Source organism: Conger conger, chromosome 11 (genome assembly GCF_963514075.1).
Source record: "Conger conger chromosome 11, fConCon1.1, whole genome shotgun sequence".
NCBI classification, from domain to species: Eukaryota; Metazoa; Chordata; class Actinopteri; order Anguilliformes; family Congridae; genus Conger; species Conger conger.
The window spans coordinates 21,843,421-21,859,973 of NC_083770.1; the positions used below are offsets into that span (position 1 = coordinate 21,843,421).

Genomic DNA, 16,553 nt, shown 5'->3' on the forward strand with positions numbered 1-16,553 from the left:
CAAGCAGAGGATGGCGGGTTTCGGGGATGCGTATTGGAGAATGGGACAAGCTTACTACTGTAATTGGGCATTCAAAATATGGGAAAGACAGGAAATGGTGCAAAAAAGGCAGCTATTTACGAAATCGCAAGGAATGCTAATTTATACCAGGATGCTTCTCTCATTTCTAATGATGTCCATGATGGATGGTGGGAAAATACATTCAGATGAAAAAAGTGAGGGGAAAAAGTGAGGATTGCTGAAATAGAAATGAACATAACGTACCCTCTGTTTGGAGGTGTGTCTCAGTCCTATGTGTGGTTGACTCCGAGACTGCATGGAGGGAGAGAGAGAGGAGAGGTGCATTAGCTGGAAAAGAAGTGAACACATGCGTTCAGCAGTAGGAGCCAATTCGCCAATTTCCACACGGTTCCTATTCCTGGCGTTCCTTTAATCATTGCGCTCCACCACGTCCACCGCGACACCTTTACATATCCCATAATCCACTGCGCCAGTGGAGCATTACCAACAAGCCACTTTGATGCTGGGATTTCGTCAACTCCTCAATTAAAACGGTGTAGCCTACACTGATAAAACACAAATATGGATTTTTTAAAATAAGTTGTGCTCCGCCCAGGGTAAAATGAAAGCTTGGGAGACCAGGAGCGAGTCAAAGTGACGGAAAGATAACAGGCGTTCGGCTGGAAGGAAACCGCAGTGTTTCCATTTACGAGCTTTGCCACGGCAGCTACATGACAGGCATACAAATGACGGCTGCTTATCAGTGACGGTTGCTTTCATGCTCCGAACACAACTAATTGGCTGTAGAATCAGGTTTCGCATCATTCCCATTCCCGGTTTTGGAATATTTGAATGATGTAATTTCAGCAGACATATTCATCTGCGATAACGGCTCATTAGGCTGTTGAAATGACGGTAGATTATCTCTTTGAAATTTTGCAATATGTCAGGAGTCATATGGAGAGTAGGCAAGATATCTGATTACCATGCGTGCGTCCCATTAGTCAGAAAATGCATCCTCCTTCACTCCACTACCACCCTCCTCCACTCCGTGCCCCGGACTCCCTCCCTCCACTGCCCCATTATCAAAGTAGACGAACAAAACGTCTTCAACTCTACCCTCCTCCACTCTCCCGGGGTAGTGTATAATGATGTACGTTTCAGCGGAGAGTCTTAAGACTTCATCATGCTCACACCCACATAAATACTTTTTATATATATTTGTACATAAAACCAACATGCCTCGGCAGCTGCCATTATTTTAGTACGTGAACATGGATGAATTTATTCAACCAACCGTTTCCAAATTACACATTTATTGGCAATACATTGGTGACAGATGTTACAGTGTTTGTTTTTCAATGTGAACAGTGCTCAACTCGTTAACTCCACTCCTCTGCTGGAGTGGGGAGTGGTAGTGGGGGAGTGGTGTTAAGGAGGAGTGAAAAATAATGAATCAAATCCCATCTCTCCAGCTTTAGAGGAACATGCACTGTTATTTTTTATTTTTATTTGAGTATTCATGTGTATTCATTTGTTATTCAACAGATAACAATGGAATTAATTCCCAGAATATTTATGTCAATATGCTTTGAAAACATATTATGACTGTTGTTGACAATATAGCATTCAGACTGCTGATAAATAGGCACTCCTATTTATCCACTGACAATATTCTGCACATGTAACCACTGAAATAGACATTTAATTTATTGCAATATATGTCATGGTATAGTAATTTTAAATAATGATCCTAAATATTTTCAACCATATGATGTGGTGCAATCAAAAATTAATTCCAAGACAAGCAATAAGCCAAGGTGTGTCCACCAGCTTAATGAAGTAAATCAATCAAACAGCTCTCATCGCTACATAAAGTGACATACCACATTTGGGGGCCAGGCTAATGCTAATTACTGCTAAAAGAGACAAACCCCAAGTGACGTGTCTGGAAAACGGTGAAGTGTGAAGATACTAATTAAATCTGTCCAGTGTTTTTTTCGGGTGCATGACGTCTTTGTACAATGGCTAGCTAGGGAATGACATTTGCCATTGTAAAGGGAGTGAGAGGTGTCTTTGCTTAAATTAGGTCCCACGTGGGTTGAGCGGAAGTGTACCAGCAAGATGTTTCTATTAACAAGACTCATGCTGGCATTTCAATTAACTGGACAGATTTTTACACAACCGTCCCTTCCTCCTCCTTTTTCTTTGGTTGCCAGTTTCTTAAAGAACAAATCACTGGCATTCTAAAAGTAAATAAATAAATAAACATAAACTGATGAATTCCCCTGTAGTAAAATGGCCATGGCTTCAGTCACAGATTGTGGGTCGACCATCAGTAAAGATCTGACAGTGAAATCACACCCTGCTACCATCACACGCTGCTACACTCTGCTACACCCTGCGACCAGATCAGAAAATACACTGTACCTCCACAGCGCACAGATACCCAGGGTGTGTGTGTGTGTGTGTGTATGTGTGGCTTCCATACCTGAGTGACTCTTTTCAGGCCCATCATATGAGAAACAGCACCAGGTATTTTCTCACCCAGCGGGGATGACAAACAGGGAATTAAGACCCTGCAGTGGAGCGTGTTACTGAGGCTGCATCGACTACCTCCCCCCCCCCCCCCCCCCCATCCAAACCCCCCACAGAGGAAATACAAGGTGTTTCTCAATGTCTGTACTACTCTGATTTAGTGGCCTTGTGAACTCGTGTGACATCATATTTAACAGCAAAAACCAAGAACGCAAAAAAAGCAAGAATGGAAAAAGATCCCGGAAGTAGACTTGACTCCCCTCCAATATCAAGGATGCATGCATCATCGCCCAATGAGAACAAACCTAATATCCCACAATTCATTGCACGGCAGCAGACGAGGCGAGACAAGCTCACAACCACGTTCTTAGTTTGTTTCATCAATAAATGTTGCTAAAATATTTCTAATATTAAAAATATGTATATAAGAAATATGTGCTATATTTCCTGAATTTGAGTTTGAAATGTGGTCTCCAAAGCAAACTTGATAAGAAAGTAAGGACTTCACGTTGTTGGTATTGAGAAACATGCAGAGGCTACAGAATCGCTGAGACCTGAACCTCCACTGCTGCACGCTCACCCCAGCACACCTGAACTGGCTGTGCTCGTGACCACTCTGAGCAGGGTGCTGTAAAGAGCCCTACCACAGCCAGGCCTGCTCTTCTAAACATGTATCTTTCCAGAATGTCATAGTTTTGGACAGCCTGCAGAATGAAAAATACTGCTTTCTGATGTCTGTCTTGCCAGGCTGGCTGTATTGCATTTGTATGAATACAGCTTGGCTGTAATTGGAATCACTGGAGAAGAGCATTAGGCAAGGGTAGCGTGCAGAAACCAAGGAGGTAAAATGCTAACATATTCCCAGACTTTTCCTACTTATCCTGTTCATCTGTATTCTTTTCACTCAGTCTCTCCGTCTGGAGGAGCAGGACGCTCGGGTTGAATGACTGTAACTGGTGTGAGACCATATTAGAAATGGAAGGTGTATGAATACATTATACTAATGGGCATCAGAAGGACACAATGTAAGCTCCGAACGGCATAATGGGGGCTGGTTGCTTGGTTACTGAACTGATAAATACACACAGCCAGTATACAAAATAATTATCCTTAATAATTCTCTTTTCACTCTCTTTAAGTTTCGGGGAACACTTAGGAAAAAATGAATTAATAAATGAATAAAGAAATCACTTAATGAATACATAAATGTGTTCTATTCTCCCAATGTTGTACCCTGTTAACCGATGCAAATAAAATGCAATTTGACAGACCGATACGAGCCAAGGGTGAAGTAGCAGGAGAAAGAGGACAGATGTATCAGTTCATAATCACTTATTTATCCAAAACATACACTACAGATTTGGCATAGCTAAATGAAAAGCAGGCCTGTACGCAGGTCATACCAGGATTAGGTAAAGGACGTATCCCTGCTGTGACAGACTACCCCCGAGCATGGTGCCAGAACCTGAACCGCTTCAGGGAAATCTGTGAGGGTTAAATCATGCACCATGTAAGATGGTGGAGGATGTAACTCACCCCAGTGTAAGAGCAGCTGTCCCTCTCTGTCCAGGGCACCGGGGAGTGAGTAAAAGGGAACGGGGGTAGGGGGGGTTGGGGGGGTTTGGTTGGGGTGTTTACATGGGGTTTGAGAAGATCTGGGCACTGCTTAAATTGCAGATCTTTTTTGCTAAATAAGACAAAAATTTTGCCATCATTTCAAATCATTGCATATGATTTCAAGTTTTGCCAATGAAATAAGAACATTTCACTTGTCATAGAAACAGTAACAAGCTAATATTTTCTACTTGAGAGAAAAAACAGTGTGTAACTGTGTGTTACAGTGTGTAACTGAAGAGTGGTCTACACTGTTTTGACTTCAGGTGACAAATCTCATTCCATATTAGTGATGCAGCACCTATTCAAACAGAATGGGGCACCACCACAGAGAAAGACTCTATCAGAGTGCCAAGCAGCAATGCAATCTGGGAAGGGGAAGGTGTGGGTACAAGCTCCAAGAATGGGTCAACTCGTTTTAGAAACCGAAACAAATCATGATTTTTTTATTTACTTAAAATGAAAATCCAGATTGACTTCAGTCTATTAGCAATCACATTGAAATAATCCTTTAATTGGTTTGTAAATTAGCATGATCGCTCTCTACTGTGTACCAAGCGATTTACAGGGCTGCCTATTTGCATTCGTAATTAATCACTATGGTAATCAGGGAACATGGGTATCCTTCAGCATAATTTAATAAGGGTCGGTTATTTTGTCTTACAATGCCAGCATAGTCTTTTCCACACCAATTACACATGTATATCTTCATAGATTTTAATCTGCCTGTCCTCATGTCTTTGCCCAAGGCCAAAGACAAATCATATTTTCTACACATTGAAGCATATCTCCCCTGCAAAATAAATAAATGCAATGAAAAGGAAACGCACACACAACACAATGAGCCAGATGTACATAAACATTACCTTTGCAGGATTGACTGGCTGCTTAATCAGCATTGAAATGCACATAATTATGAGCGGCCCCTATGGAGGAAAGGTAAGATGCTATTTGCTATTTCAGGAACAAGTGATTCCTATTCATTAGACCAGCACAACTTGGGAATATTCCATTCATTGGGATTCTATTGGCGGAGTGAATTTGGATCCAGACCTTGACGCAGGTCGTGTCTCAGAAACCAGTTTCGCGATTGATATGCAAGCCGCAGTTCGTTTCCCCCCGATCCTCGTTCCGCGTTCCAGCCAATGACAGAACGTATGACAGATCCGTGCAGTCAGTTTAGGACATCCGAGGTCGTTCAGGTGGCGCTTCATTCACGGAGCTACCGAGAGTTTTTCCGCGTGTGAGAGAAGCTCGGAAAAACATCGCTGCGCTCCGGGAGAGACGATAAGCTCGTATTTACATTTACATTGTATGTAAATAGCTCAGTGTCGGCTGTCAGATTCAGAAACATGCACCATAGATCCACAGAAAAGCCAGCAGAGTATGAAGGTTATGCTACATCCACCTCACAATGTCAGTTACCTCAGCACACAGCACAGCTCTAACTACTATTGTGCAGTTAATGTCAACCCATACGTCCTTCCAGAAACTTGTCAATATATTTGAAATAACAACCAATCAATATAAGTCTACCCAACTTGACTTTTTGGTTTCAACAGTCTTAGACTATTCAAATACCCTTTCAAGTCTTTTCAAGTTGGGATTCAACTCTAAGACTCATCAAGTGAATGTGTTCTTGCTGCCCTAAGTATACAGTAGTCATTATTGTTTCAGAGATATTTATCACTGTAAAAGAATTAACACTGTTGACATTCACCACCATTGACCCTGTTCATGAATCAGCTTCTAATGATCCTTTGAGGAAATATATATACATTTTAAAAATGCTTATTTTTAAAATCTGCACATCTTGCATGAGGGAGATTGCCTGCCTTTGAAGGCACAGAGCTGTCTTTGAAGTTGTATCACTTTAGATTTTTAGTGCAATTTTTAAAGGATAGTTATAGAAAAATGATTAAATGCATAAAGCTACAGAAAATATGACACCGTCAAAGGACTTTCACAACTTTAGATTCCTCACATTAAACACCAATTTCAACCTATTCAGGGGCAGGCTCAAACCTTTCACAAACCTTTAAGGCAAGAAGGTTTAACTGAATTAAATCAAGTCACTGAGAGACAGAATATGCTTAACTCTGTGAGTGTTAATGTAGTAACGCTGCTGGTGTTGATGTTATGTTAAAAATAAATGCATGGCTCATCCAGTTTGTGCCACTGTTACATGAACAGTGTGGTATGGAACTGGGACCATGCTAGTGCTGACTGTGTCTGGTAGCCCCCCAGAATTCACTATGCACTGGAGAGAGGAGGGGGGCATCAGATGCCCAGGATGAAAGGGTCTCAACGCACACAGCGCCACCCTCCTGGTTAACCACTCATTATATGTTCTCATGTCTGTGTGAGGATGATGGGCAAATGTCACTACAATGTGGGGTAAAGGGGAGCAATTTGGGGTAAAGGGCCTTGATCAAGGGACCAACAGCTGCATTGATCTAATCGGGGCTACACCAAGGCTTGAACCACCAACCTTCCGTGTCCCAGTCAAGCACCTGAGCATTTCAAATAGAGCAGAAACTTTGGTGGTAGTGTTGTGTTATGGTTATAATGCCTTATAACACAATTGCCAAGCCATCTGTGACACAAACTCACCCTTCAGTTAAAACATTAACTCGTATAAATGGACAGTGTGTAAAAATTGTTTACAAATCTGTTTAATCTGGTAATATTCCTACAATAAACATTGTAATGTACAGAAATTTCGAATAACAGTGGCCAGAGTGCAATTTTCCAGCTCTGCTAGTACGCCCTCTAGTGGCGCATGCTTCCCAAAGGCTAATCAGTGACTACATTTCCTCCCTTCTCAAAATATAAGCTAACTGTTATGAGCAGATATGGAATAAAAATGTTTTCAATATATGTACAAAACTGCATGTGCACTATAATCAGATCATATTGTTCATATCAGTGTGGTGTTTGTAAGTGAATATTAAACCTCAAATCACTCACACAAAGCTCAACAAAAAACACTATTTTTATATGGAATTTATTTGAGATTATGCATAGGGTATATTTAAAAATTATGCATTATGCATTCAAAGCATATTTCATATTTTGTATATGTTTTTAATATATTTGTCCAGTTTCATTAACAAATCTGCAACACAACAAAAAATGTCATAAAAGATGAGCACTAAAGTTATGGTACACAAAACTGTGGTACATTTAACACAGTGAGTCCTTAAATATCCTTTAAATCCTGCTGTAGAAATTCATTTTTAATAGTAATGGTAGTTTCATTATGAAGCATTAGATTCATGATGAAGTTATAACACCAGCCTACCTACCGCGAGATGAATGTAAGCAAGGTTGGCTTAAGTTCATAAAAAATGTTATTGACAGATAGAATTTATTGCAGAGCAGAATAGAAAACCCTCCCTGATTAACTCATTACATGTGAGTGACATGGAGCTCTGCTGAGATTTGGGCCTCATTGCTCCCCATACCCAGCACACGTATCTCAGAGCTGAGTCTTTGTTCCTGTACAAACACACAGGGAAGCCTCAGGGTGATGAGGGGAGGGGGGGCAGGTTATAGATGTGTTTGGGTGGCAGGTGGGGGGGGGGTTTGGCATTAGGTTATAAATGCAATTTACTTATCGTCAGGAAAATATGGCGTGCTATCCTGGGGAAGGGTGTTGGGATAGGTTATACTTCATTAACCCAGGAAGGGAAATTCGCTTATCACCTCAGCCATAACACAATATTACACACATTAAAAGACAAACATAATAAACAATGCATTTTACAATTTCGCATTTAACGGTGCTTCCAGCACAAGATGCTGATTAACAAAGTGTGCAAAATACAATTAAAAATCAATTAATATATTACTCCATATATTCACAGCATGAAGACATGGTCATGAATGCAATAGATTTTGTTAAACAGATTATCAATCTGTTTTGTTTCTTATTCATGAACAAGGACTCTTTAGTCATTACCTAATCATGAACTGTACACGTGATATGACAAAAAGATATCTCGATAATTACTTTCACCTAAAATAAACTTCTGCAGGTATTAATTTATGTTAGGCTTACGTCCCTAAATATATTGCAATGAGAAACCATTTTTTCATGCAGGTTGATCAAGCTCTGAAGCATCCTTAATCAGCATTTCCATAATGAATTACCTCCCTGTTCCTTACTTTTCACTTTAATAGTTTCCTTGCTTTTAATTTTTTGGCTTTAAAGGTACAATATAGGTAAGATTTTTGTTAAAACATTGTTACAAGACAGTTCCTTCCTTCCTATCTTTGAAAAAGGCTCACTGACATGTTGACTCACCCTCTGCCTGTGTTTATAGTCCTTAAATTTGGGTTTAAAAATATACAGTTGAGGGACCGAAACCTTGTACCAAAACATTGTATAGCTGTACAATAATTCAAGCCCATTGGTTGAAATGGATTTGAATTGCCACAGCTAATTGCGTGGGGGGGGGGGGGGGGGGGTAATTCCTCTCTGGACTGTTAGAAGTCCAAAATGATCTATTGTACCTTTCATTTATTTTTCTGACAGCTCTGGAAATTATGTTGGCTCACTCCTGTACTTGGGCACAGTATATATTTTGGATACACTTGCAATCTGCAGCTGTAGCATATACAAATGTCTGATCAAGACATTATATAGCTAATTAAATAATTAGTAGTCGTTCGTGAAAATCGTGGGAGATCAGCCGTTTCTGAGATACTCAAATCACCCTGCCTGGCACCAACAATCATTCCACAGTCAAAGTCACTTAGATCACATTTCTTCCCCATTCTGACATTTGGTCTGAACAACAGTTGAAGCTCTTGACCATGTCAATGCATTATGCACAAGCTGGTGTACAGGTGTACCTAATAAAGTGCTGACAGGGTGTACAAACACAGCTCTGATCTCTCTATAGGAGTCTGGGACACAGAGACAGGTTTCGACAGCGAGAGAAAAGGAAAGGAGTTTTCACTGCATGCTGAAACGCTGAGTTTTCGCAGAAAGGCATAATTTAGGTTAGTTTATTATTTTAGTTTATCGTTTTTCATTTCTCGTACCAAAACTCCTGAGAGGGATAGGAATACACTTGCCATTTATTTCATTACCCAAGGCGTGTGTGTATACTCCCTGTCTCTCCTTGGAGGGTTAAAATAAAAGGTTGAAAGGCCATAGGAGAAAACGGTTTCCCTACATCTTGCTGTGTCCCTGGGGGGTGGTTGTTACCATGACCATGACTTTCCTTCCAGGTTTGAAGTTACAACAGGCACATCCAATAGGCCTATAGCATAGGTACAGGTGCTGGGCAGAATCCAAATCCACAGGAAAAAAAGAGTCCTCACACTGTAGCTGATGAAAAATGTTCCCAGTTAATAATCAAAATATTTATGTTTTGATCCAAATGGGTCTTCCTCTATGTTTTTTTTTCCTTTCCAGGTTTACACCTGTCACATATTGAGTATGTTAATGGGACGGCATGCCTGTGTTGCAAAGAAAAACAATTATATTTGTATCAGGTCTTTTTTTCATTCCCTGGCTAACCACAGGAGATCGAACGCTTGAAGAGAAACAGCACAAAAGAGGTATTTTTTGTTACAGTAAGTTGTTTATACATTTTGATCACGGTTGCTATGATACACTAAGCCTGGGCAACGAACTTGCTCTGTCAACCTATTGTTACATGTGGAAGACTTCTACGTCGTCCAAGGACAAACCTTGTGCCTGAACAACATCCTGAGCTCTCAATCTATATAAAAAATGCTGTTACTGTGTACAAAACAGCAGCATAGAAACATAATTATTTTTGGAATCAGAGCGAGGACAGACATGGCGGCTTGTCAATGAATTCTCCTCCCTGTAATGTGCATGCTGTGAGCATGAAACCTTTTTTTTGTCTTTTTCAACCCCGCTGGCTAATGGCAGGTATGCAAATTCACACTTAAATAAGAGGCATCGCCACACTGGACCTTCCGCTGTGCTGACAACTTTGTGAAATAATGAACATTTCCTCGAAAGGGAACGGGCAATAAAGACAGGCAATTAGCAGCTGTCCTTATTAAAGATTATGAATTATAATTCCTGAAGGCTTTTATTCCCTTGTTCTACATGATACTGTATGTCTGAAATAATGCCATCAATCAGACAAACTGGGTTTGCTGGTGTAATAGGTGGCTGTAGATTGGTTGTTTTCTCTGTGTTGTTCCAATGCAACCGAGCTGGAGAACACAGAATTAGACCAGAAGGACTGGTCGAGTGCCAAGACGTTTTCTCCAAAACAAGATGATTCCTGTTAAGCAATAGCAAGGAGAGCAAAACAGAAGGCGTTCTGATGAAGAAAGCACTCTGTTTACTCCAATTCTGTCCCATCATCCTCTTCTCAAGATGCACCCTCAAGACCAGCGGATTCCAGCGCAAAGCACAGGGTGACACTGACAGATAGGACGCGATGAGGTCGCTCCCGTTATCGACCTTCACAGTCCAGTTTCTGACTCCATTTCAGATTAACCCCTCTCAGATACGCACACAGCCCAGTCAATGATTTTCACACAACCCAGTCAAGAATGTTTACAGAGGCTGTGGCCACTGGTTAAGCGCCATAGGGGGAGATATGACTCACGGTTTGAGAAAGGAACTCTGCAACATCTACTTTTTAAATTGAATTCTGCGACGTCTACTCTCCTGAGTGCCTAAACTGTCAGTAGTGGTATTTTGCGGATGAGAAGGAGACCTCATTACCGAGTTGCCCTGCACAGGTCTGGGATGTGTTCAGAGTAGGGTCTTCTTGACAAGCTCAACGGATCTGACATTTCATTAGGTTCAGGTGACACTCACTTCAGGTGCAGTTGCTTCTCAAAACGCAAAATGTGTCCTTTTTCAACAGTCAGTGATTCAGGCAGGCAGAAAGCTGAACTCAGGAAACTGCCAGGAAACACACACACGCCTTACAAATCACACTGAGACTACGGAGGGAATTTTATACTATAAAATGGGGGGAAAATACAGAAGTTGAATGGCCGTTTTGATGCTTTGAATGGCCAAAAAGATTTAAGTTTTAAGACTTCCACTTAAGAGCTTTCAAAATGTACTAGTATTGTACTGAAATGTACTGAAGAATAGTATTACCATACTTCCCCCCTAAAACAGGGGAGGTCACACACTTCACCTCTTGCCTTATCTCAAACAGCAGGTACTTCTCCTGGACAAAAACATGAAATGGTTGCCCAAGAGGTTCACTCCGTTTTTGCTTATTGATCTTGTCTTTGCTTATCCTTTAGTACACCCCAAGAGATGTAGATGTGGAGTTTTGTTTTTGTAACGGGATCAGAATTCCCGGCATGGTGCTCCACAGAGATAGGTGAAATCTGATCCAGTGTATCCTCTGAATTTTGATTAGTGAGCTTTAATTACCATCTTTTTAGCGGTTAATTGCTGATGCTCGGTTTCAAGTCCGGACAGCTTCACGCACAAACGAAGGGCTACGGCCCAGTCAGAAACACAAGAGAATTTGAACTAGAACTGCAGTGGTTTCAATATTTAATATATTATATTCGCAATTGTGGATTCTAGTCATACCGTGTTAGAATGGCACCCTGGTGCGTGCAAACATGACATGGTTTTTAAATCCAGTGATCAAAGAGAGAGTACTTTCTCAACCATTTCATTCTGAAGGAGGCTTGGCGACAGGTGCTTGCTAACAGGAAGCCAAGCCATCATTTACACAAGACCCAAGGGTATTACAGCGCACCGCAAGCTGGCGCATTTATCCAAAGCCACTTACAGTTGATTAGACTAAGCAGGAGCCAAACCCCCCTGGAGCAATGTGGGATCAAAAGCCTTGCTGAAGGGCTGCACAGACCTTATTGTGGCTGCACTGGGGCTTGAAACACCAAACTTCCAGGTACCAGTCGAGCTCCTTAGCCACTTGGCTACTTGGAGCTGTTTCAGACGCCTTGGTCGTAAGTGTAGTTGTCTCATCCTGTTAATACACTCAGTGCCAGTGTGTGTTGAGCCCAAAGTTCTGACTGCCATTTTACATTCAGACGAAAAATTATTGAACAGTTATATTATCGACAGAGAACAGTCAGGCTTCATACAAGCATTTTATGCAGTATCAAATTGAGCAATGGATGAAGCAATGCTGCCTGGCTGCCAGCGCCTGCTACAGGGTGCTTCAGAGGTTCTGCTGCTACTCTGACAGCTTTCATTCTATAAAATCTGCTCAGTGTGTTCCCCTAGAAACTGAAGCGCTTTGCTCACATAGGTTCCTGCAACACGGTACAAGTTTTGAAAAAAAAAAGTTATACATTTTCATTTTCTGAAGCAACCAAACAGCAGTTTATCTAATTATCGCAGAGGTGTTACGTTTCCCCAGGAGAACCCCTCTTCATACGAAGGGATAGCACACTGAAGTTCAAAGTCGTTCCGAAAACATTGCATCGCCGCAAACACAAATTGCTCCCAAACACAAAGTAAAACAGAACACGGCTGTGCACTGGAGCGAGCACCCCGCTCACGGAATGGCGCTTTAATGGTACGCTGATTTCCTTTTTTCAGTAAACATTCTCTACTTTGTCCTCAACTTCCCCCTAATGGCTGTGTAAAGGAAATGAAGTGCAGAGAACAGAGGTCTCACAATCCCTTTTTCTGGGGAGAGAGGAACCTGCATTAAATGAGCTGTTTAATAGACCAGTGGCCCAGGTGCTTCTCTTAGGCTGGCCAATTACTCTTCAATTTCAGACTTTCAGAGGTAACGGGCTTCTGTAATCACTCTTAAAATCCAGCTATGACCTGTGCCAGAAAAATGGGAGGGCTCTCTGGCTGGTCAAGGACACAAGGGCTGATAAAATGGAGATTAACTCCCAAAGTTAAGCAGACTGGACCAGCTTCTGCTCCCCTGTGAGAGAGGCAAAGCCCTGAAAGATATCCCTTCATTATCCCACAGAGCCCCTCAAACTCACCGTCTTCTTCTGCTGCTGTGGGATAACACAGGATTCAAATTCAGCACACAAAACAATGTTGCTCTCCCCTGCAACAATAGCAGGTCCTTTAGCCTGTGAGCCTGCAGCTCCAGCTGGCTTTGGGGCAGTGTGAGCCTGGGGTGGGCTGTAGGATACTTCACGACATTGAGAGAGACTGCTTTACCCGAATGCTTCAACCGACAACTCCTCATTTCAGTGCTAATTTTTCCGACACCCACAAGCTGTTAGATCATACATAATGCTGCCTTAACAAGCATCCAATTGACACCAGCTTACATTTGCCTTTATTTTCATTAGGTTGCTTATACATCAAAACCAACTCATTGATGTCTTTGTCCTGGACCCATTTTGTCCTGTGCTACACAGAGTTTCACCCACCAGTTATAGACCTTTTCATGTTCATTTTTTTGTATATTTTTCAGACAGGCTAAATCCATGCTGAGGGATCAGACGGTATTTGGTCTGAATCTGTCTACAGAATTGTGCCAGATGTGGACTAAATTCACCAAACCACAGAACTGTTTTCATCTGCTTCTGGTAAAATACCACACTCCTCCCCCACTAAAAACAAAGTACATATTTTGGGGCCAAAAAATGTGGGTGGACAACACAGCAAAGCTGCAGAAAGCCTGGATTTTCTGTCTTTTTCCTGCTCTGTACTCCTTGTTCCTGTAACCCAGAGATCATAAAGCATTTTTTAGAGCTATCCGCCAAAACTGCAGTTACTATGAATCTCCATCTTGGTCAGGTTTCCATCTCCATGGCCAGTTATCCATACCAGACACCTGTCAGGAACAATGCTTTCATGATGCGCTGTGATTGGTGGAGCACTCCCAATTTCCCCCCCTCCTTCAGGTTTGAGCGAATCACATTTGATGGGAGAGTGGCCTGCTCTGAGCCTGACCGGCTGGGGCAAATCCACACACTATTCTGAGACACACTGCAATGACTGTTTTTTTGTTTGTTTGTTTTGTCTTGTTTTCTTTTAAAAATAGCTTGCAGCGAACAAGGGACAATTACTCCATCCATAGAAACATTAGTCCTGCAAAAAATATCCTGAGAGAGAGAGTGAAAGAGAGAGAGCAAAACAGAGGGAGCAAGAGATAGAATGAAAGAGAGAATGAGAGAGATAGATAGATAGATAGATAGATAGATAGATAGAGAGAGGACAGTGACAGGAAGGCTCTGCAGGTTTACAGAATCAGCTGGGCAGCTGTTCCGACACAATCACACAGAATCCTGTATTTTCTCTTATATAACCGCCACAGGCTTAATTTTTCTCCATCGTTTGTACGGTATGACTGTTCTCCCTTTGTGCTAGGACCAGCGCCAACAGATTATGAAACTGTCTGACACATCCTGAACATAATTTAGCACATAGTTTTCCTGTTGCTGCGCATTAAGGCCTTTTGAATTACTTTATATCGGCAATGTGACAAATTGTTACTATGAAATGACAACCTTATCCATAAACAGTTACAAAGCAGACCCCAGGGCCTATGAGTCCACAGATCTCCCCCGCAGTCTGACTGTGGAGCTTTCTGTCTGGAGAGAGATCTGTATTCCTCCCACAGAGTCGTGGAGTGTGTGTTTAAGTCAGCAGAAACGGCCAGACAGGGCTGACAGAAGCACTGCAGCCCGGCCAATAAGGCGATGTCCATTTCATCAATACACACAGCTTAGAGGCCACAAGGTCTTCCTCGTGACCAATGCCAGTGCATGGCTCGCTTCGTGTTGCTGCTTCATGGGGTGAGGTAACACTTCAATCACTAAAACATTCTACACAACACGTTCAACATGTTTCTATGGTTTTCATTACATCTTAGTTATCCATTAAATAGTCTTTATTCTATAGCACTACTATACTAGTCTATATAGTATTCATATTAGGGCAGGTTTTCCACAGACAGTACAGTGAAGTAGAAAACACAGCTGTTGGACTGAGGTAAACTCCTGGTAGCTTTTGTGCTTTTACTCTATATGTAATGAAATAGGCGTATTTAACAACATGACGAAATTATTTATTAAATTCAAAATGAAAAAGATTTCACGTGTTCTCATTCAAAATAGGTGTTTGTTTATTTGTGTCTTTAATTGTTTTTGTGTTTTTTTAACAGCTCGCCAAACAAATGAAAAACAGTGTTAATGTATCATTGTAAACCACCATGATTTGAAGATTTGCCCGTGCCCGTCTCAGCGATGTCGGTCTTTATGCTCTGTGTATGTTTAACCTGTTTGAGACGCTTCGGCGCTGCCGAGCAGAACTCGGGGTGTTCCCCATCTTTCCGCAGGTGAGGCTGGTGTGGCACACTGACCCAAAAACGCACTCAGCGAGCGCCAAGAAACTTCAGCCCAAACGCTGTAGAAATGCCCCCCTGCGTACTCAGCAATTCATTTACAGCTGGCGTCTATCCAGGCGAGCGGACTGGAAACGAAAGCCTCTGCATGGAGCAAATTATGACAGGGTATGCAAAACACTGGCGTAAGGTGCACCTAAATAACCATATCTGGTTTTGGATGGTAATTGAATCAAGTAACGTAGGCTATAGGCGACTAATGAATATTAATCTTCCCAATTAACACCTTCTTTGCGTCTTACATTGCGTGCAGTAGGGTAATTGGCGTTTGTTAAAAGAACGATTCTGAATGCCTAAGTGCAGAGTCATATTTTTAAGCAGGTGCTTTGACTGTGTCTCACAAAACCATCAACAGACGCCGTCAGTATAAGGCAATTTGTCCGCCTTACCTCGAACATGGGAGAAGTGCCCTTTTCTGGCAGTGTACATCCCAACAGCTCGGCGAGAAACTTTGCCATATAAAAAGTGAGCGGGGGTTCCCTTGGCTTTAGAGATTGTAAGCACCGCTGGACGGTATTCCGTTGCAATGCAGGCTAACTGACAGAGATATCCAAGGATTCCGTAGAAAATACCCCCCGCGATAACTTCTTTGTCTCTCGAACGAATGCACTCTGCATTCCTCGCCTCCGTGGGCCACGGAAAACGTGCGTTGCTGCAGCGGCTCTTGCGGTTCCCTCCACTGCTTCCAGATACGCCAGTTAATTCGCTGCAAATCATCAGCCCAAACACTGCGCTAGCATTTCTGGCCCTTCCTATCCTCTCCAGCTGAATGTGACTATTATCGAGGCACGGGGAAGGGAGGGGCCAGTCGAGGGGGAGACTAGACAGCCAACGCAGGGGATGGTATTTTTCATCTCCCGTGCCTCGTAAGCAGATGCAGTGACCGAATTCGTCTGCAGTCTGGGGAGGAATTATAACTATTCAAAGGTTGCTACACGTCCATCAGACTTCTGTTTAATGGACAGTTCACGATGCGTCAAAACTCTCGCTGTCGGTGCAGAATATGAATGGTCAATTCTGAAATCACTCCCTTTAAATTGCTTGACGCATTTCTACAATTAATTGTGCAAGCAT

General features: G+C 42.1%; 1 protein-coding gene across 1 annotated transcript in view; it reads right to left on the minus strand.

Annotated features, from left to right (window-relative positions):
- The window catches only part of LOC133140585 (uncharacterized), a 51,448-nt gene extending 35,261 nt beyond the window's left edge, over nucleotides 1-16,187 (minus strand). Inside the window, exon 1 of the mRNA XM_061260618.1 lies at nucleotides 15,869-16,187. Coding sequence (XP_061116602.1) covers nucleotides 15,869-15,908 — 40 coding nt within the window. The 5' untranslated portion in view covers nucleotides 15,909-16,187. The remainder of the gene's footprint in view (nucleotides 1-15,868) is intronic.
- Nucleotides 16,188-16,553: the final 366 nt, after the last annotated feature.